This window comes from Tamandua tetradactyla, chromosome 9 (assembly GCF_023851605.1).
Source record: "Tamandua tetradactyla isolate mTamTet1 chromosome 9, mTamTet1.pri, whole genome shotgun sequence".
Lineage (NCBI taxonomy): Eukaryota > Metazoa > Chordata > Mammalia > Pilosa > Myrmecophagidae > Tamandua > Tamandua tetradactyla.
Window position 1 is genome coordinate 34,521,615 of NC_135335.1, and position 22,532 is coordinate 34,544,146.

The 22,532-nt window shown below is 38.8% G+C and overlaps 1 protein-coding gene and 1 pseudogene across 1 annotated transcript in view; both read left to right on the forward strand.

The window, feature by feature from the left end:
• Positions 1-2,807: 2,807 nt before the first annotated feature.
• C9H3orf20 (chromosome 9 C3orf20 homolog) overlaps positions 2,808-22,532 on the forward strand; it is an 87,699-nt gene continuing 67,974 nt past the window's right edge. The window contains exons 1-5 of the mRNA XM_077116434.1: positions 2,808-2,943; positions 9,614-9,665; positions 10,273-10,371; positions 11,275-11,810; positions 12,560-12,700. Of these exons, the coding sequence (XP_076972549.1) occupies positions 11,336-11,810; positions 12,560-12,700 (616 nt within the window). The 5' untranslated portion in view covers positions 2,808-2,943; positions 9,614-9,665; positions 10,273-10,371; positions 11,275-11,335. The remainder of the gene's footprint in view (positions 2,944-9,613; positions 9,666-10,272; positions 10,372-11,274; positions 11,811-12,559; positions 12,701-22,532) is intronic.
• On the forward strand, positions 19,146-20,855 carry LOC143646039 (TAR DNA-binding protein 43 pseudogene; annotated as a pseudogene).

Here is a 22,532-nt window from a genome sequence, read left to right on the forward strand (position 1 = left end):
CTTTTCTCTAAATGCTGTAGCAACAGCAAAGTTGCCAGTCCTAATAATGGTCACCATGTCAGTATGATCAGGCAAATACTTCTTTTAATAAACATGCATTCACACCAACTGACCTAGCTGCCTTTTTTGCAGAAATTAACAAGCTGATCCTAAAATTTATATGGAAATGTAAGAGACCCAGAGTAGCCAAAACAATTTTGAGAAAGAAAAACAGAGAACTCAAACTTCATGATTTCGAAAGCTAAAAAACTTAAGTAGTCAAACTGTGGCATTTGCATAAGGGTAGACACATATTAGTGGAATAGAGTTGAGAGTCCAGAAATAAATCCACACATTACCATCAGTTGATTTTTAACAAGGGTAGCCAGAAAATTCAATGGAGAAAAGAATAGTCTTTTCAACAAACAGTTCTGGAACAACTGAATATCTACCTGCAAAATAATGAATTTGGACCTCTTCATCATACCATATGCAGGAACATATGAAAAGTGTCAAAGACCTAAATGTAAGAGCTTAAAGTATAAAACCAGCTGGAATGGTTTATAGGACAAAGGGGGAAGCAACAAAAAGAAAAATTGGAATATTAAGAAGTAAACCAAGGGCAGACCACAGTAGCTTAGCAGGTGGAGTTCTCTCCTGCCATGCCGGAGACCTGGGTTCATTTCCTAGTTGCCTGCGCATGCTAAAAACAAGAACTGTACAAGATGCACCAGAAGCATAAAGAAAAAATAGAAGAAAAGAAAGGGAGGAAGAAAAGCATTAGTGAATAGACAGATAGAAAGATCGAGGTTATTTTTGTAATGTGGGACAGAAGAAAACCTGAGAAGGAAGCAGGAAGTAGAAGGATGGGAGGGCCAGTCAGAGGAAGGCCCGTTGAGTCTGTGAACGGTGAGTGGTGTAGGAAGCGCCCAGCAAAGATTTTTTTTAAACATTTTTTAATTGTGAAATATATATACAAAAGAGCAATAATTTTCAAGTACATTTAAACAAGTAGCTGTAGAACAGATTTCAAGTTTGGTTTGGGTGACAGTTCCACAATTTCAGGTTTTTTCTTCTAGCTGCTCCAAAACACTGGAAACTATAAAGAAAGATCCATATAATGATTCAGTAGTCATACTCATTTGTTAAATCCTAACTTCTCTCTTATAATTCCTCCTTCTCCTTTGATCCTTCTCCCACTCTTTAGAGATATTTAGGCTCTGCCTATTCTAACTTTGTTCATGTTGAAAAGTGGTGTCGACAATATGGAATAAGGGGTTGGAACTGGTTGATGTCCTTGAAGAGACTGGCACCTCTGGGTCTCAGGACTTACCTGGCCTATGAACCACCTGCAGGTTTTAGGTTCCTGAAAAGTAAACTTAGTGCGTGCAACTTTTGTAGAATCTCAGATCGAGCCTTGGGTGTTCTCTAGAGTTAAAAGGAATGATGTTGGTTGGGTTTGGCAAACCATTATAATTAGCAATATCTAGCTGCAGCTTGCATGAGAGTAGCCTCCATAATAGCCTCTCAACTCTATTTGAACTCTCTTAGCTACTGATACCTTATTTGTTTTTCCCCCTTTTGGTCAGGAAGTTATTGTCAATCCCGTGATGCCAGGGCCAGGCTCATCCCAGGGAATCATGATGCCAGGGCCAGACTTTCATCCCTGTATGTTGTGTCCCATATAGAGGGGAGGGTAATGTCTAGTGCCCTTGTAACAGCATTAAGTTTAGTTCAGTGGTTTGTGAGCCCGGTTGTTCTATCCTTTTACATTTCAGACCCAAAGTTGTTATGGTATGATCTTAGCATATGAACCGTAGGTTACCCATGGGCCTGTTTTGTGCCAGCATATCCAGCAGGTGGCATAGGAGCTCTTACCCATACTCCTGGTTAAGAGCCGTACTCTAACGCAGCGCTGTCCAATAAAAATATGTGAGCCATGTGTATCATTTAACATTTTTAAGAAATTACATTTTAAATATGGAACTGCTTTAATGTTTTATTTAACTCAATTTATCCAAAACGTTATTTAAACATGATATTGATATGTAAAGATTACTGGGATATTTTGTTTCTATTCATGCTAAGTCTTAAAAATTTGCTGTGTATTTTTATGCTTATAACACATCTCAATTTGGTGCTAAGCATTCACCAGGAATACATGATCTGTTTAAATTTCACACATATTTTGAAGTTTTCCAATAATTAAACTGAGTATCACTTTTCAAATTTAAATTAGCAAGGTGAAAATTCACTTCCTTAGTCATGGTAACCACATCTCAGGGGCTCACAGGGCACATGGTTAGTGCTATTGTCCTGAACAGCACAACTCTGTAAAGTCGGTTTTTATATGTTTGATGGACTGATCAGACCCAATTTCTCATTAGAAACTAAAAGATTGGCAAATTTCTTCCAGGGGTACATTAAACATTCAAGATAATCTTTTGGCCATGTCTATCTGGGAAGTGAGTGCCATACCTCCTGTAGGAAAACATGGCCACACCTTATTCAAGTCTTTGTAGGTCTCGGGGAAATGTTTTAGATTAGAAATTGCTTTGATTTGTTTCCCCTCATCTCCAGGCTTTTGTGTGTTTCACTCACGGCTAGTCAGAATTGGCTGAATAAATCATTTTGTTGGCTTGCAGAATTCCCGAGGGATAACATTTAAATCCATATACATGAGATTCCTGTGACATTTAGCTATACATTTGCCTCAGGATAATTTATTTCCTCTTAAAGCTATAGTAGAGACCACAGCTTGGTTTTAGTTAAGCTTGTTGTGACATACAGACGAGGCAGTAGAATTTAGAATTTGGAATGGGGTGGGGATGGGTGGGTACTGGTCTTACAGTTAACACAACATAGAGTAGCCAAACCATATGTATTTATTTTCTTTTTAAGCCAGTGAATTGAACTAATTCGCTTATCTGTAAAGCAATTCGAGCGAAAAACTACATGGCTAAGGTAGGTGATGATAATTGATAAAAATTTGTTGATCCACTGAAAAGAGTGAGGAAATATGAAACTGCCGTGATCACCCCACCTGCCTTTGCTAGCTGGCATGGTATGGCATTTTGCTAGTGTAGGTTGTGGACGTTTAGTTTAATGTCTAAAGTGTATGAGGTGGCGTGAGGGGGAAATGTGGGAAGGGTGATGTGCTCGGTGTTAAGTAACTGCCTAGGAAAACTAGAAAATCCATATGTTCAAGGGAAGCAAAGTATTTTAGTGAAAACCTGTCATTTTAGCCTAGTCTTTATCTTTTACACTGTTTCTTTTTTTTTTTTTTTTCAGTAAATCCCAGGCTACCTTTATAGATTCAAGTACAGTCAGTGTATGTTTGTCTGGTGATGGAAGGGGTCAGAAATATTTTTTCTCATCCTCAATTTCTCTACTATATTTCTAACTGTCACCTTCTCCTTAACTCTGAAAGCCCACCTGTTTAATATGAATTTTTCTTGATTTTAAGCCTCTCCCCAGGAGCATTTTTTTTAATCTTTATTAATAATTAAGCTTCTCTGAAGTTTGAACATGGGTGTAACTTAAGAGACTTGACTCCCTCCCTTCCACTGTGCCCCAACCCATACCCTCCCATCCACACATACAGTCATTGTTAGGGTTGTTTTTGAAACTCTTAGGCCCACAGGTTGCTGTTTCTGACTAGTGTGGATTATGTTGTTGATGGCTTTTGTGCCGTGGGAATTAATAGGAAAATACAAGACCAGTCAGTGGTCTCCCGGGTCACAGGTGGGTCTGGGAACAGTGTTACTGTCTCTATTAAAGAACCCAAGTTTTATTGTATTCTTTCCAAACGTAACCATCTTTACCTTGAAAAGAGCTTATATCCCTACTTCCAGTTACGATCTACATAAGTTTTCATGTGAAGTGTAGAAAATGTACAAGTAACATTTGACACTTTTTCTTTTCATTGAACATTAATTCTATAGCTGTGCTTCTCAGTTGTTTTTAATTGCTACCTAAAATTCACCAAATTAATATACATCATTGTTGAAGTCTTCCCCTATTGCTGGCTGTCTGAATCATTTCACTATTAGGAATGAAGTGGCTGCAAGTGTCTTTGAGTTTGCTTTAATAAAACTGATCTTTATACAAATTCCTTTCTTCCTCCTTTTTAAGCATCTCCCCTGGGCATGGCTTTCCGAAGTGAGATCCCAGGGCCAAAGGGATGATCATTTTTATATTTCTTGATCGGCCTTGCCAGGAGACTCATCTTAATAAAGACCCTTTGATGCCACAATAAATCTCCCTGGTCATGGATGCAGATGGTTCACAAGTCATTTCACTCTAGGACGAATAGCTACCGTGAATTCCCCATCTCTTGTTTAAACCTTACTGGATGGCATGAAGTTGAGTTTGGTAATATGTATACTGGTCCTGACTGTGCTTGCTATAAGGTTCACTTCCTGAGATATCTGAGCCCTTCTTTTTTTCTCTCATTTGCTAAGAAAATTCAAGCATCTATCCAGAGCACTGTTCTATATATCAAACAATAAAGAGAACAGAATCTATTAATTTTCTTTTAATCCCATCTCCATCTCTTCCATGTATCAGGTAAGAGCTTATTCTCATGCTTATCCTAGCCTAAAGCTGTGCTTGCTCACAAATTGTAGTCACGCAGTTGCATCTAGACTCACTGCCCTTATCAAAAGCATTTCTGATTAAAGTAAGAGAGAGCCAAAGCATAGAGTAAATAGCAAAGAAATCCAGGACCAGATAACCCAAGGTAGCTTAGTTTCATTTTGCTTTTTTAAACTTACAATTATATATACTGCTACCCAAAAATATAGTCTTGGATCTGTTCTAGTAAAGGGAAAGAAGTATGCCCTTCACTCTCTTTTTAAATCTATATCTGAAATCTCCATCCCCACCCACTCCCCCCCGCCCCACCAGTTTTCTTCTCAAGTGCACCAGGTTCTCCAAAGCCAATACAGAACTTTCGTGCTTTTCATCCCTATGTGCCCTGGCAGCTTGCTGTGTCTGTGCCTCCTGAGTGCCCCTTCCAGGTACATCTAGGACTGGAAATCCATTTTTTACTGTAGCAGAGGTGCACCTCACCTCCTTGGTAAGCTTGGCTAGTAGCTAACAGCAGCTAGCTATTTCATACAATCCCTTCTCACCCACCACACTGCCGGCTCCTGAAAGGTGCACTCTAAAATACAATGCTACCTTTGCTATCAGTCCTTCTGTAGTTTCCCATTACCTAAAGGATAAACTCCAAGCTCAGCATTTTACACAAGCTGTTTTATCTGGCCCTTGCCAACCCCTTCAGCTTCATCTACTCATAGCCCTTACCCTGTCCACAATAACCTATAGCATCTTCAAGTTACTTGCAGTTCCCTGAACTTGTCAGGCCATTTAAAGCCCCCAGCCTTTACAAGTACTGTTCCATGGCCTGGAATTACTCTTCGTTTCCTTGTTTGTTAGTCAACTACCATCTCGTGACCAGTTTGTGTCATTTCCTTTGTGCGGCCTTCTTGGACCACTTCAAATAATTGCCTTGTTTTCTTTTGTCAACATTTATTGAGCACTTTGTGCTAGTCATTGTGCCAACCCTCCTGACCCCTGAAAGGAGCACTTACCTGCATCAGCTCACTTCATCCTCACAGTCCTGGGAGGTCTCACAGTTGCCTGATGAGAATGTAACAGAAACCAAGTGATGGGCTCAAGTCCACATGGCTTGAAAATACCTTTTTATGACTCTAGAACCTGAATTCTTGCAGCCCATTGATAGTTCATGAGTTTCCACTCTGCCTCGCAGAGATCACACTGACTTGTCATTGCAGCCTCATGGGTGCTTTCTCCCCCCTCAACTGTGACATCCTGGAGGGTAGAGCCTTATGCTTTACTCATCTCTGGGTCCCTGGGACTTAACCTGGAACAGAGGAGACGGTTATCAAATTGTTGAATGAAGAACACATTGAATCTGTGGTCATCTTTTATAACCTTTATAAACTTCTTATGCAATATTTTGATTTATTAGTGGAATCATTTCTTAAAACTTTGTTTATAGCCATCTACATAGGTCTCTATGTTATTGATCAGACTTCAATGCCACAAATATTTTTTTCAGCTTCTGGCAATTGGCAGCACTGAACTCTGGGTTTATAGAGACTACAAAAGGAGTAGAGGACATGGTGCCCACCTGAGACTTAACGTATGTGAAGCAATTAGCAATTAACCTTGAGTATTTGAGTTGGGTATTTGATAATATAAACAAATACAGTGTCCTTGGATGGTGTGTAAGGCCCTCCATAATCTGTTTCTAGACCACCTTCCAGCTTCATCTGCTCTCTGCCTTCTCTCACAGATACCCTCTACCCCAACTATACTTATATATTCACACTTCTCTGAACCCACCATGCTTTAAATCTTTGTTCCTTTTGCCCAGAATGCCTTTCTTCCTCCTACTTGCATCCTCCTATGAGCAACTTCTTACTCATCTTTTAGAGAACACTCAGTGCTACTTTGGACTCTTTTTCTATATTTTGAGGGCTTTTATACATTTTTTTTGTTGTGTAACCTTTACCATATATTCTGTGAGCCAGTTTTATAAGTCTCTTTGGCCTATGAAACTGATGCTACTCAAAGGCAAGGGACATGTCTCAGTGATGGGAAAATGAATGAAAATCTTATGATGGCATAAAATTGGGTAACTGGAAAAGGAGTGATGGTGTTCAAGCATAGGAGTTTTCAGTCAGGAACCATTTGTGACTGTGAAAACAGAAGTATGAATAAAAGGGCTTAAAGATACTACAGATCTATTCTCAGTAAAAGAAGGGTGGAAGGAGGTGATGCTTGTAATTTGAATCATCTCCCCCACAAAAGATTTGTTCAAGTGTTAGTCTGCATTCCTGGGGTGTGAACCCCTTTGTAAATAGGACCTTTGAGGATATTATTGTTAGATAAGGTGTGGACTCATTTGTGAATAAGATCTTCGAAGATTCTATTTAGGTGAAGCCAAATTGAATCATCATGGGCCTTAACCCATATTGCTTATATTTCTTATAAGCAAAGGAAATTCAGACGCAGAAGATGATAGAAGCCAGAAGTCCATGGATATCAGAGGAGCAGAAACAAGGAGGGAGAGATGGCCATGTGACAGAGGGTTGAGAGCATGCCACAGACTGCAAAAGACAGTGAGCTCTGCCAATACATCGATGTTGAAATTTCGAACCTCTAAATGAAAGACAATAAATTCCTGTGGTCTAAGCCAACCCATTGTGTGGTCTTTGGCATGGCATCCCTGGCATACTAAGACAGTAGTTAAGTGCTGGTGTGGTGGTGCCATAGTGTCATCAGGAACCTGGACTCTTATCATTCTGCTTTACCACTTTCAATGCGTTGCTTCTCTCTGCAAGGCAACCTCATGGTTCCATTCCAGGCAAGAACAAGAAGGGCAGTGGATAAAGACAAAGTGTTCTTTCCATAGGTAGTTTTCTTTAAAAAGATTTCTCAGGAGCCCTAACCAGCAATTCCCACCTTCATTTTATAAGTTAGAATGTGGTCATGAGGTCACCTCTAGTGGATTTTTAAGGAGATAAAAGCATGAGGTAATAAACATGTTATCTGTGCTTTTAACTAAAATAACTTTTCTTTAAAAAGTAACTTTTAGATCTGAATAGATATTTCTCCAGAGAAAATACACAAATGGCTAAAAAGTACATGAAAAGGTTCTCAAACATTATTAGTCATTAAGGAAATGCAAATTGAAATCACTGTGAGATACCCCTTCACACTGGCTGGCATGACTAGATCGAAGACATAATGACGTGACAAAATGACAGAAGACAAAGGATGTAGAGAGATTTGCAACTACTTTGGAAACCAGATAGGCAGTATTACTTGTCCAAGTAAAAACTTGTACATGAATGTTCAGAGCAGCATTATTCATAGTTTCTAAAAGGTGAAAACAACCCACGCAACTGCCAATGAATGGATAAACAAAATGTGGTGTATTCATACAGTGAAATATTATTTGGCAATAAAAAGGAGTGAAGTGCTGATATGTGCTCTGACATGGATGAACCTTGAAAACATCATGCTAAGTAAAGAAGCCAGTCACAAAAGACCATGTATTGTACAATTCCATTTATATGAAATGACCAGATCAGCAGATTATCTAAAGAGACAGAAACGAGATTAGTGATTGTCTGAGGATAGGGATGGGGAAATGGGGAGTGACTGCTAATGAGGACAGAGTTTTTTGGGGGGAGTGATGAAAATGTTCTAAAGTAGATCATGGTGTTGGTTGCACAACTCTGGGAATATAATAAAAATTATTGTTGTACACGTTAAAAGGGAAGACTCTGTGGCATGTGGATTATAGCCCAATAGACTTTTAAAAAATAATGTTTTTATCTGTTTGTAAGATGTATCTTCAAAATTAACCTCCAGATAAAGTAACTGGTGGGGGTGGAGAGGAGTTCCCCCAATGAGTCAACATTTCTAGGATTGTGTTAATCATTGTCTTCTCTTCATTTGGGTCCTGGCTTCAAAAAAAAAAATCTGCCCTGCACAGTCAGGGTCATATCCCTCTGACTGGTTGCCCAATAGACAGAGATTCTGAGTGGTATCTTTGTTGTGCAGACTTATCATTTAAAAAATGAGTCTACTTTTTAAAGTCTCCAAAGCTTGAGGAATAGAAATGCCAGGGATCAGCAGACACTCCAAGGAAGCTCCTTTATCTGCACACCAGTAAGGTGCTAGAAGGGCTTGCTCTATGTAACTCATGTTCCTCAGATATATACATATATATATATTTAATATTTTTATTGATAAAACTTAACATACAAATATACGTTCTTTTTTTATCTTACTGGTAAGAGTAAAATGCATATATATATGATAAAAGAGTAAAATGCATATATATATGCATTTTTAAATTTTTTATTAATAAAATTGATCAACGTATAACATGAACATTCCATACTTGGTGTGCAATCAATGGCTTACAATATCATCACACAGTTATATATTCATCACCATGATCATTTCTCAGAACAGTTACATTGCACCAGAAAAAGAATTAAAAAGAAAAAAGAAAAAACTTGTACATACCACACCACTTTCCCCTCCCTCTCATTGACCACTACTATTTCCCTCTACTCAATTTATTTTAACATTCGTTCCCCCTATTATTTATTTTTAATCCATTTTTTTCACTCATCTGTCCATACCATAGATAAAAGGAACATCAGAACAAGGTTTTCATAATCATATAGTCACTTTGTGAAAGTATATCATTATATGATCATCTTAAAGAAACATGGCTACTGGAACACAGCTCTACAGTTTCAGGCACTTCCCTGTGGCCTCTATAATGCACCTCAAACTAAAAAGGGATTATTTATATAATGCGTAAGAATAACCTCCAAGATAACCCTCAACTCTATTTGAAATCTCTCAGCCACTGACACTTTATTTTGTCTCATTTCTCTCTTCCCCCTTTCTCCTTACATATTTTATTGCTAATAGACAGGTAGAGACAACTGAGAAGCTGGGGAGAAGTAGTGTCCTATTTAGAAAGACCTTTGTGCGGGGAGTCTGTAGCCAGGTAACTCTTAAGAAAGAGCTTTGTCCCTCTAGGCCACTGATCCCTCATCCCTTGTCCCCACAGGGTGGTTACCTGAGATGATGGCTGTGAACCTGCCTTGTAAATACTGAAGAAGGTATGTACAGATGGAAGTTGTCCCAGAATGTCAGATTCGAGTGGCTCCGGAGGACTGAACCAATGACTGGTCTTTGAAAAGGGTTTGGAAAATGAGAGAATAAGGATTGTCTGGCTGGAAAGAAAGGAGTGTGGACTTGGAGGTGGGGAATGGTTGTCAGGAAAGAAGGTAGGTTGAAGAGATTGGTTGGAAGAACACAGTGACTGACAGTTATTGTCAGAGGGCACTGACCAGCAATCACTTACCTGCTCTGAAGGCGTCATCACCACCCAGTGTGCTAGTTGCTAGAACAGGGCCATTTAAGTTAGACAACAGGGAAAACTTGCTGACATTGCATCAAGATGCCACGGTCATCAAAGAAATGTACAGAAACCCCTCTTCTCTAAGCATTCCTTAGATCACCCTTTCCTATGTAGTCTGGATTCTTTAGCCTCTTTTACAGAGGCACGTATTCTCACAGACCTCCTCAGGTTAAATAATCATCTTTGTATAGCATAAAGCCAAGAAGTGATTTTACATCTTTATAAAAATTTTTTAATTGATAAATTATTGAATAATGTCATTGTGGGGTTCATTTTAATCAGATGAATAAAATTTTCAGCTCCAGTTACAAAACCCTAGGAGTATATTTACAGATTTTGAAGACCTTTTACTTGTTGCCTTATACTCTTCTCTTCAACCAGTGGTCCTTTTTGGTGTGTTTAAGGTAAGAATTAAAAAAAAAAAATTTAGAAATATGTAAGGATAAAAATCACCATAGCGTCTAAAGGCATTCAGCTGACCCAGACATGGGTATACTTTTCTGCTAAATTCATTGCCACCCATGCTCATTTGATGGGTTCGCAGAACCACAAACAGTTCATTGACTGTAGGGTACATGTTTTTCATCCCTGAAGTTGTGATACGTCTTACAGTCAATGACAGCTTAACGTTCCATCTTCCTTCTTATAATATGGTACATTCTACAATCAATGCTGTCCTAGAGTTGATGAAAAATGTTAGAGTATGGAGTTGTTGAATTAAAAAATACCTTCCCATCCTCCTGCCTTGTCTGCCCATGGTTGTACATGTTGAATCATCCCATGCCTATCCTTCTGTTGCAGCCTGGAGCTTCAGCACCACCTTTCTCCAGAGAAAGCCAATCAAAGGTCTTTTTGTTAATAGGCCACGAGTTTTTGTTAATATTCCACAGCAGAACTCCCATCCTCAGATTTCTAACTACAAAAGATGCAGTAGAACCTTTTTCCCTGCCCCAGCTCTTCCGATTCCTCTAGCCCACCACAGTTCTACAAGAGGTACTTTTTGTGTAACTGTCACTGAAAACTTTTCTGGAACACTCTCTGTGTAGTCATCACCAGGCCCTTTCCAAAGTGACTCACTGATGTTGGTCTATCTGATGGTGTCTCTGGGAAAATAAGAGAGGGGGAGATATCTCTTAGCCCTGCTTGGGGGAAAGTGACCAATTATTTCCTTACTCTCCCTGCATAGAAACTACTGGCTCAATGACCCTTAGGCGCCACTGCAGTGCTTCCATTCTCTGTCCAAGGCTTCACCTTAGGTAAGAACTTCTGCTCTCACTCACCTCTCAGTGTGCTCTGACTCTTTTCAGCTGAAGGTCCGTCTTGTCCAAGATGGGCAGTATTACCTAGCAGTATGCATCCTCTAACAACATGAGCGACGTCAAGAGTAACCGTGAACTGTACCAGCAATATACAGCCACAGCCCCCAAGCTGCTGGCCCATATCTGCAAACTCCTCAGAATCTGCCGGAACGCAGGTATTCCTATCCCGAAGGGCATCAGAAACATCTTTGAGTTCACTTGGGAGGAGCTGGTCACCGACCCCATGGTGCCTGCCCCGTCTGACATCTCGGGCCTGGAGGTCAGTATTGGACCCCCCCCTGTGCTTGCGGAACTGACCCCTGTGCAGGCCCCCACCCAGAAGAAGCCACCACCTTTGGCGCCACCACCACCGCCGCTGCCGACATCCACTGGCGCAGCCAAGGGGTACTCCACCCTCTCCCCCAGCCAAGTTCAAACAACGTCCACTGCCCAGGAGACCCTGCACAGGTTTCAGCGGCAGTCCATCCACCTGCTGACGGAACTCCTCGCCTTGAAAATGAAGGCCATGGTGGAGTCTGTATCCAGTAAGTCTGGCTCACTGGGCTCGTCTCCATTTTATTTGGGTCCAAAAGTTTCCAGCTTAGATGTATCTGTGTGTGTGTGTCTGTGGCACCTACCCTAGATGGATATATAAGGAAGAGTTGGACATAGGTGGTAGCTGTGGATCTGCTTTAGGAATGTAATTCCTTCCCGCTATTACTCCCAAGAACCACCTCCTTTCCCCTCTCTTCATTTCCAATTTTCCTTCCATTCCTCTAACTTCAGAGAACCCGGATGGGAAGGGTAGCAGTGGAAACAGTGTGAGGTCAGAGATGGTAAAAGGCAGAGTTTGTAGTACTGACTCAAAGGAGGAGTGAGACAGCACCCAGGAGGAGGTGAGGTGTGGAGTTGTGAATGAGGAGGCTCCCCTAGGAGGTAGCAAGACAGAGGCTTGTAGAGCCAAAACCAGGATAGTTATAAGAACTTGTGTCCAAGGTAAGGTGTCATCCCAGTAATTAAGACTTCTTGATGCTGCATTATTTAAAATACCAACAGCATCAGTACCCAGCCTATGTGTGGGAAGAGAGACGGGGAAGTGGGGCAGAGAACAAAGCACCAAATGACAGGTCTTGAGAGTCTGAGACCCAATCTTCAGGAGCCCCCTCAAACTTGCTTGTGCTGGGAGTTGATCTCCACCCTTCCCTTCTTTCCCGGGCCATTTAAGGAGGTCCTTTTCTGGAAGCATCAGCCCCGGGCTAGGAGGAAAATGTGTTGCCTGTGCTAATTCTTTTAGTAGGTGCCAACCCCCTGGACATCACAAGACGCTTTGTGGAGGCCAGCCAGCTCCTCCATCTCAATGCCAAGGAGATGGCCTTTGACTACCTGATCGGCACAGTTGGGAGAAGTGGCTATGGTAGTATACAGTTGGGAAAAGGTGGGTATCTGAGCTGCAGCTCTCAGGTAAAAAGTTCAAACAATACCCACAAGAATGCAATGAAAGGTAAACTCCAAGTTTGAAAGTTTGACATGTCTAAGAGTTGAGGTAGATGTGAAGCAATAGGGATTCTCAAACACTACAGGCAAGTGTAAAAATCGGTACAATTACTGTGGAGTTGTTTGGTGGTATCTATTAGATGGGAGATGTTTATGCCATACAACCCAGTAATTTTTCTCCTGTATCATTCTCACGAGCTGTGCTTTTTAAAATTTCCAATCTGGTGTGAACCAATCTCTTTAAAATGCAATAAAAATGTCACAGTAATGTCAAATTGCTACAAAAGTTTCTAAATGTTTTACACTCGGGTTTTGTCTTACCTTGTCACAGACCAGTGTGGAATGGTACCAGTCCATAGACTACACTTAAAATAATATAGCACTACCCAGAGAAACTCACAGGTGTCTGCAAGAAGTAGTACAAAAGTGTTTACTGCAGAATAGTTCACCATGGCAAAGAAATTGGAAACCATCTAAATGTCCATCCATGGGAGAACAAATAAATTATGGTATGTTTAGACAGTGGAACACAGTGAGTTGTGAAAATGAACAAAGCATATGTATCAAAACAGATAAATCTCAAAAACAGAGTAAGGTAAAAACAAAAAGCAAGGCAAAGAAGGATACATTTGCTATGATGCTATTTAAATTTTAAAAGCCTGCAAAGTAATAATATAGTGTTTATCAGAGCATTATATGAAGTACAAGTATGAAAGCATGATGGGGAATGAGAAATGCAAAATTCAAGGAAGTAATGTCTGGAAAGGGGTGAGGGGAATGGCATCTGGATGTAGTACACAACGGTTTAGTGTATCTGTAATGTCTTATATTTTTTTCTTTTTTTTTTTTTAACATGGGCAGGCACCGGGAATCAAACCCGGGTCTCTGGCATTGCAGGCAAGAACTCTGCCTACTGAGCCACCATGGCCCGCCCTGTAATGTCTTATATCTTAGCCTTGGTGGGTAGACAAGTGTTCGTTATAAATGTCTAAACGTAAAAGTCAGAGGTTTCATAGGGAAGCGTAAGTAATCATATCTCATAACCATTCACCCTCACTTAAATAATCAGTCCACAATTAGCATGTGCCCTGTCCACTGGATAATATCTTTGTAAGGCTCTCCCTCATGGTCAGTAGTTAAACTTATGATAGCAATACATACAGTGCAAATAAATTGCATGGTAAAATAACAAATCTTAAATTGAAAACTTATAGGATTTCATGAAGTCAGTGAAAGTGATATTGGAGAGCAGTTCAATTCACATGCAAAGCCACTGATAAATCATGTAGCAAAGCAAAACTAGTTATCATCAGAAAGAGGGAAAATCATCCAGGTTAATGGCTCCATGGAGAAAAAATGCTTTGGGTATCAAACTGTTAAAAATAAAAATTGATAAATTCCTTGAATATTTTTGCAAAAGACAAACATGAAGGTCTTATATTTTATTGGGCTATCAAACAATCATTAAAAAATCATACTCCTTCAAAAAAATCAACAGCCATTTTTATTTCTTATAATAGTTAGCATATACTTACAGCATAAACTAAATTTTGTTAAATACACGATGAAAAAAGTTTATTTTGATAATTTTTGGTCTCTTTTTTCTAAGATAATATTCCAATCAAACTTTTTTCCCACTATTCATCATGGAATTGAGGTCTCCATTTTAAGAGAATTTACTGTGTCCTTTTTTATAAAAACTTTTTATTTTAGAACAATTTCAAACTTACAGTAGAACTCCCCATACCCTCCTACCCAGATACCTAGATACAACAGTGTTAACATTTTGCCACATTTATCCATCTAGCCGTGCATCTATCAATCTATCTGTCTGTCTGCCATTCCATTATTTATTTTCCAGATATTTGAGAGTATATTGTATACATCATGCTCTCTTTGAACATGTAATACTCCCGTGCATATTTCCTAAGAACAAGGATATTCATTTATGTAATCACCTTAAGTACAGTTATCCAGTTCAAGAAATTTAACATCGATGTAAAGCCTATAGTCTATCTTCCAGGTTTCCACGTGTCCCTATAATGAATGTCCTTCTGAGCCTTTTCTCCACCATTGTTAGATCCAGTCCAAGATAATGTGTTGCATTTGTCATTTTCTCTTTATCTGTTCTTTTATTAAAAACTTTGCAAACATATATACAACATCAACTTTCCCATCTTAACTACTCTCAAGCTTACCATTCAGTGGGATTAGTCTCATTGACAGTGTTGCTCTACCCTCACCACCATCCATTGCCAGAACTTTCCCGTTCCTCTGCACAGAAATACCACACTCACGATGCATTAATTCCCTTTTCCTCTAGTCACCCCTCCATGGTAACTTGTATACTACTGTTGGTCTCTATGGGTTTGATATTCTAGCTGTTTCATATAAGTGGAATAATACAATATCAGTCTTTGTATCTGACTTATTTCACTCAACTTGCTGTCTTCATGGTTCATCCACAGAGTGACATGTTTCACAACTTCATTCCTTTAAAGGCTAAGCAATATTCCATTGTATGTGTATACCATATTATATTTATCTCTAACAATATAATGATATAATATAATATATCATATTATATTAATCTACTGGTGAATTTTTGGGTTGTTTTCACCTTTTGGCTATTGTAAATTATGCTACTATGAACACTGGTATTCAGATATCTGTCCAAGTTCCTGCTTTCAATTCTCTAGCTGTGTGACGGCTGGTCATATGGAATCACCAAACTATTTTTTGGAATAGTTTGAGGAATCACCAAACTATTTTCCACAACAGCTGTACAATTTTACGTTTTCACCAACAATGTATGAGGGTTTCTATATCTGCACATCTGCACCAGGTCCTGTTATTTTAAGTTGTTGTTTGTTTGGTTTTTTTTTAATAATAGCTCCTGGTGGATATGAAGTTATATCTCTTAGTGGTTTTGATTTGCATTTCCCTAATAGCTAATTATGTTCAGCATATTTTCAAGTGCTTATTGGTCATTTGCATATCTTTGAAGAAATGTCTATTCAAGTCCTTTGCCCATTTTTAAAATTTGGGTTGTTTGTCTTTTTGCTGTTAAGTTGTGAGAGTTCTTTATATATTCTGAATATTAAATCCTAATTATGTGTGTAGTTTCCAAGTATTTTTCCTATTCTGACTTTTCACTTTCTTGATAATGTCCTTAGATGTCCTGAAGTTTTTAATTCAATGAATTCCAATTTATCTTTTGTTGCTTATGCTTTTGGTATAAAGACTAAGCACATTATTATGAGTGTAATTAGCAACGCTGAATTATAGATGTGAATGTGGTTAAAAGGGGAAATTTTAGGGTGTATATTTGTTACTAGAATAAAAATTGCATAATAAAACACAGTACTGAATAACAGTGAACTCTATTGTGAACGATGGTCTGTAGCTAATAGTACAAGAATAAAAAAAAAAACGTTTTTATTATAACAGATGTACCACACTAAAAAGTGTTAATAGTAAGGTATTATGTATATGGGGGAAAATACACCTAATGTAAACTATGGACTATAATTAATTGTACAATTTTAATATTCTTTCACTGTGCATGTGTCATACATTTGTTACAATTCATGAAAAAACATTCTTATAATTGAACTATTAACCCCAGTCCATTGTCCACAGCCAGGTTCACTGTGTTATACAGTCTCATGTTTTATCTTCTAAGGTTCATTCTAGTAACATACACAACCCAAAACTTCCCTTTTTAACCACACTCACATACATAATTCAGTGCTGTTAATTTCACTCACAATAATGGGCTACCATCACCACCATCCATTTGCAAAACTTTACAATTAACCTAAATAGATATTCTGCACAAATTAAGAATCAGCTCCCTATTCTCTAGCCCCTGTCTATCCCCTGGTAACATATTCTAGATTATAACTTTATGAGTTTGCTTATTCTAATTAGTCCGTATCAATGAGGACAATATTTGTCCTTTTTTTTTTTTCTGCATGGGCGGGCACCAGGAATTGAACGTGGGTCTCTGGCATAGCAGGCGAGAACTATACCTGCTGAGCCACCGTGGCCCACCCAATATCTGTCCTTTTGTGTCTGGCTTATTTCACTCAGCATAATGTCCTCAAGGTTCAGCCATATTGTCCTCTGCATCAGGACTTCATTCCTTTTTACAGTTGAATAATATTCTATCATATGTATATGCCACATTTTGTTTATCCATTCACTGGTTGATGGACAATGGATTGCCTCCATCTTTTGGTAATTACAAATAATACCCTTATGAACATTGGTGTGCAAATGACTTTTCATGTCCCTGTTGTCAATTCTTCTGGATATACACCTAATGACAGGATTGCTGGGACACATGGTAATTCTATCCTTAGCTTTCTGAGAAACTTCCAAATTATCTTCCACAGTGGCTGCACCATTTTACATTCCCACCAGCTGTGAATAGTTATTCCTGATTCTCCACATCCTCTCAAACACTTGGAATTTTCTGTCGTTTATTTTTTTTCAGTAGCCATTCTAGTGGGTGTGAAACAATATCTTATTGTGGTTTTGATTTACATTTACCTAATAGCTAGGTTGAGCATCTTTTCGTGTGCTTTTGAGCCATTCTCTTTGGAGAAATATCTATTCAAATCTTTTGCCCACTTTTTAATTAGATTGTTTTTCTTCTTATTGTTGAGTTGTAAGATTTCTCTATATATCTGGATATAAAATCCTTATCAGATATGTGATTTCCAAATATTTTCTCCCATTCAGCAGGTTGTCCTTTCACTTTTTGGCATAATCTATTGATGCATGTAAGTTTTTAATTTTGAGAAGGTCCCATTTATCTATTTTTTATTTCATTGCTTGTGCTTTGGGTGTAAAGTCTAACAAACCATTGCTTAACACAAGATCCTGAAGATGCTTTCCTACATTTTCTTCTGGGAGTTTTATAGTCCTGAATGTTATATTTCGGTCTTTGATCCATTTTGAGTTTATTTTTGTAATGGTGTGAGGTAGGGGGTCCTCTTTCATTCTTTTGCAAATGCATATCTAGCACCATTTGTTGAAGAGACTATTCTTTTCCAATTGAGCGGACTAGGCAGCTTTATCAAAACTCAATTGGCCATAGGTGAGAGAGTCAATTTCTGAACTCTCAATTCAATTCCGTTGGTCAATATTTCTATCCTTATGCCAGTACTATGTTGTTTTGACCACTGTTGCTTTATAATATGCTTTGAAGCCAGGATGTGTGAGCCCTCCAACTTCGTTCTTCTGTTTCAAGATGTTTTTGAATAATTGGGGCCCCTTGACTTTCCAAATAAATTTGATAATTGGCTTTTCCATTTCTGCAAAGTAAACTGTTGAAATTTTGATTGAGATTTTGTTGAATATATAAATCACTTTTGATAGAATTGACATCTTAACAATAGTTAGTCTTTAATCCCAGAAAATGTCATTTCCTTCCATTTGTTTAGTTCTACTTTGATTTAGCAATGTTTTGTAGTTTTCTGTGTACAAGTCCTTTTACATCCTTGATTAAATTTGTTCCTAGATATGTGATTCTTTAAGTTGCTGTTGTAAATAGATTGTGTTTCTGATTTCTCCCCAGTTTGCTCATTACGTAGTGAATAGAAACACTGCTGATTGTTGTGTGTTGATCTTGTGCCTGCCACTTTGCTGAATTCGTTTATTAACTCTAACACTTTGTTGTTGATTTTGGGGGACTTTCTTTATATAGGATCATGTGATCTGCAAATAGTGAAAGTTTTTACTTCTTCCTTTCCAATTCAAATGCTTTTTTTATTTTTCTTGCTTAATTGTTCTGGCAAGAACTCCCAATACATGTGTTGAATAACAACGGTGACAGTGCATCCTTGTGTTGTTCTAGGTCTTAGATGGAAAGCTTTCAGTCTTTCACCATTGAGTATGATGTTAGCTGTGGGTTTTTCATATATTCCCTTTATCATCTTGAGGAAGTTTCCTTCTATTCCTTTTCTTAAAGTGTTTTTATCAAGAAAAGGTGCTGAAAAGCTGCAAGCCCTTGCTTTATGAGCTACATAATGCAGAAGACTAGGATGGGCTTTGTTTTCCCATGTTCCACTTTACAACTGTACTCATGAGAACCATATACAACTTCAAATAAACTCTTTGAAGACAGATCGACTTATCTATAAAGTTTACAGCCCTGCATTTGCTGCATTCCATTAGTTTTGATATGTTGTATTCTTGTTTTCATTCATCTCAAGATATTTATGATTTCTCTTGCGATTTCGTCTTTGACCAGAGCTTCAACAGGACATAGCATTATATGACTTTATTATTACAGCCATCACATTCCCCATAGGTGCTCACTGCTGGAAAAATAGGTTTCTTCAAGTGTGCTTTTGCATCTGGTGTGTTACAAGACATTAAAAAGGGTTTTTGAATTTTTGTGAGAGCGAAGTGGTGGCTGGCCTGCTCTCGGGCCCCTCGGTGTTTTGGTTTCCCTGTCGGGCTTCCTAGCAGCTTCCTGGAGGAAAAATAAGAAAAGATGTCTGAATATATTCGGGTAACCGAAGATGAGAATGACGAGCCTATTGAAAAAGCATCAGAAGATGATGGGACAGTGCTGCTGTCCACAGTTACGGCCCAGTTTCCAGGAGCATGTGGTCTGCGCTACAGGAATCCAGTGTCTCAATGTATGAGAGGTGTCCGGCTAGTAGAAGGAGTTCTGCATGCACCTGATGCAGGCTGGGGAAATCTTGTCTACGTTGTCAACTATCCCAAAGATAACAAAAGAAAGATGGATGAAACTGATGCTTCATCAGCAGTGAAAGTGAAAAGAGCAGTCCAGAAAACATCTGATTTAATAGTATTGGGCCTTCCATGGAAAACAACTGAACAAGATCTAAAAGAATATTTTAGTACCTTTGGAGAAGTTCTTATGGTGCAGGTCAAGAAGGATATTAAAACTGGTCATTCAGAAGGGTTTGGCTTTGTTCGTTTTACGGAATATGAAACCCAGGTGAAAGTAATGTCCCAGCGACATATGATAGATGGACGGTTGTGTGACTGTAAACTTCCTAATTCTAAGCAAAGCCCAGATGAGCCTTTGAGGAGCAGGAAGGTATTCGTTGGGCGTTGTACAGAGGACATGACTGCTGATGAGTTGCAGCAGTTCTTTTGCCAGTATGGAGAAGTGGTAGATGTCTTCATCCCCAAACCATTCAGGGCTTTTGCCTTTGTTACATTTGCAGATGATCAGGTTGCCCAGTCTCTTTGTGGAGAGGACTTGATCATTAAAGGAATCAGCGTACATATATCCAATGCTGAACCTAAGCACAATAGCAATAGACAGTTAGAAAGAAGTGGAAGATTTGGTGGTTATCCAGGTGGCTTTTGGAATCAGGGTGGATTTGGTAACAACAGAGGGGGAGGAGCTGGGTTGGGGAACAATCAAGGTAGTAATATGGGTGGAGGGATGAACTTTGGTGCTTTCAGCATTAATCCAGCAATGATGGCTGCAGCCCAGGCAGCACTGCAGAGCAGCTGGGGTATGATGGGGATGTTAGCCAGTCAGCAGAACCAGTCTGGCCCATCAGGTAATAACCAAAGCCAAGGCAACATGCAGAGGGAGCCAAATCAAGCCTTTGGTTCTGGAAATAACTCTTATAGTGGCTCTAATTCTGGTGCAGCAATTGGTTGGGGGTCAACATCAAATGCTGGGTCAGGCAGTGGTTTTAATGGAGGCTTTGGCTCGAGCATGGATTCCAAATCTTCTGGCTGGGGAATGTAGGCATGGGTTGTGATTGATTGGTATAGACTGGTGGGAATTAAATTTTTTCTAAACTCATGGTAAGTATATTGTAAAATACATAGGTACTAAAATTTTTCAAAATTGGTTTGTTCAGTGTGAAGTATATTCAGCAGTATTTTTGACATTTTTCTTTAGAAAAAGGAAGAGTAAAGGAATTTTATGTTTTGTTACATGAAGGGTTGAAATATTGAGTGGTTGAAAGTGAACTGCTGTTTGCCTGTTTGATAAACCAACACTACAATTGATATCAAAAGGTTTCTTCTGTAATATTTTATCTCTGGACTTTTCAAGTGAATTCTTTGCATATTCCAAATGGAAACCATTGATTAGAACTACATTATTTTCTCCTTGTTTTAATTTGAACCCCACCATATGGATTTTTCCTTAGGAAAATCTCCTTTTTGGAGATCATGGTGTTGAAATGTTTAGTCCTTTTGTTTTTGTTTTTAACACTTGTCTCCCCTCATATACAAAAGTACGATATGAAGCCTTCATTTAATCTTTGCAGTTCATCTCATTTCAAATGTTTATAGAAGAAGCACTTCACTGAAAGTAGTGCTGTAAATATTGTGGCACAGGAATACTTCTGTCTACATGCTTTCTCATTCAAGAATCTGTCATCACGCTGCACAGGCTGCGTCTTTGACGGTGGGTGTTCCATTTTTTTCCTCTACTCTTTATTTCATGGAGTTGTATCAACGCTATGAACGCAAGGCTGTGATATGGAACCAGAAGGCTGTTTGAACTTTTGAAACCTTGTGTGGGATTGATGGTGTTGCTGAGGGTTGAAAGGCTAGTATGAGCGAGAAAAAGGAGAGAGCGCGTGCAGAGACTTGGTGGTGGATAATGGATATTTTTTAACTTGGCGAGATGTGTCTCTCAATCCTGTGGCTTTGGTGAGAGAGTGTGCAGAGAGCAATAATAGCAAATAATGTACGAATGTTTTTTGCATTCAAAGGACAGCCACATCTGTTGGAAAACTTTAAGTGAGTTTTGTTCTTAGGTAACCCCCGTTAGTTGAATGTGTTAAGTGAAACGATATTTGTATTTCCCCTATCCCTTCATCAACTGCCGTGAATGCTGTATGGTGTGTGCTCTCTTCTGTTACTGACATGTAAGTGTGGCAATGTGAACTGAAGCTGATGGGTTGAGAACATGGACTGAGCCTGTGGTGTGCTTTGCAGGAGTACTTGGAAGCAGAGTTCACCAGTGAGCTCAGGGTGTCTCAAAGAAGGGTGGAAGTTCTAATGTCTGTTAGATACCCATAAGAATGCTGTTTGCTGCAGTTCTGTGTCCTGTGCTTGGATGCTTTTTATAAGAGTTGTCATGTTGGAAATTCTTAAATAAAACTGATTTAAATTTTAAAAAAAAGGGTTTTTGGGGAGAAATTGTCTCTAATTTGTGAAACTAAAAATCTACTTTGGTGTATAAAATATAAATATACTGAGAAATTTTTTTTAAAAGATGCTGAATTTTGTCAAATGCCTTTTCTGTGTCAATTGATATGATCATTTGGTTTTTCCCCTTCTGTTTATTAATATGGTATATTGATTTTCTCATGTTGAACCATCCTTGCATACCTGGGATAAAACCTACTTAAACATGGTGTATAATTCTTTTGATTTGCTGTTAAATTTGATTTGCAAGTGTTTTGTTGAGGATTTTTGCATCTATATTCATAAGAGAATTCGTTCTGTAGTTTTCTTTCTTGTAGTATCTTTGTCCGGCTTTGGTATTAGGGTGGTGTTGGCCTCATAGAGTGAGTTAAACAATGTTCCCTCCTCTTCAATTTTTTTTGGAAGAGTTTGAGCAGAATTGGTATTAATTCTTCTTGGAACAATTGGTAAAATTCATCTGTGAATTCACCTGTTCCCGGGCTTTTCTTTGTTGAGAGATCTTTGATGAGTGATTTGCTCTCTGCTTGTAAGTGGTTTGTCTTCTATTTCTTCTAGAGTCAGTGCAGGTTGTTTGTGTGTTTCTAGAATTGGTCCCATTTCAT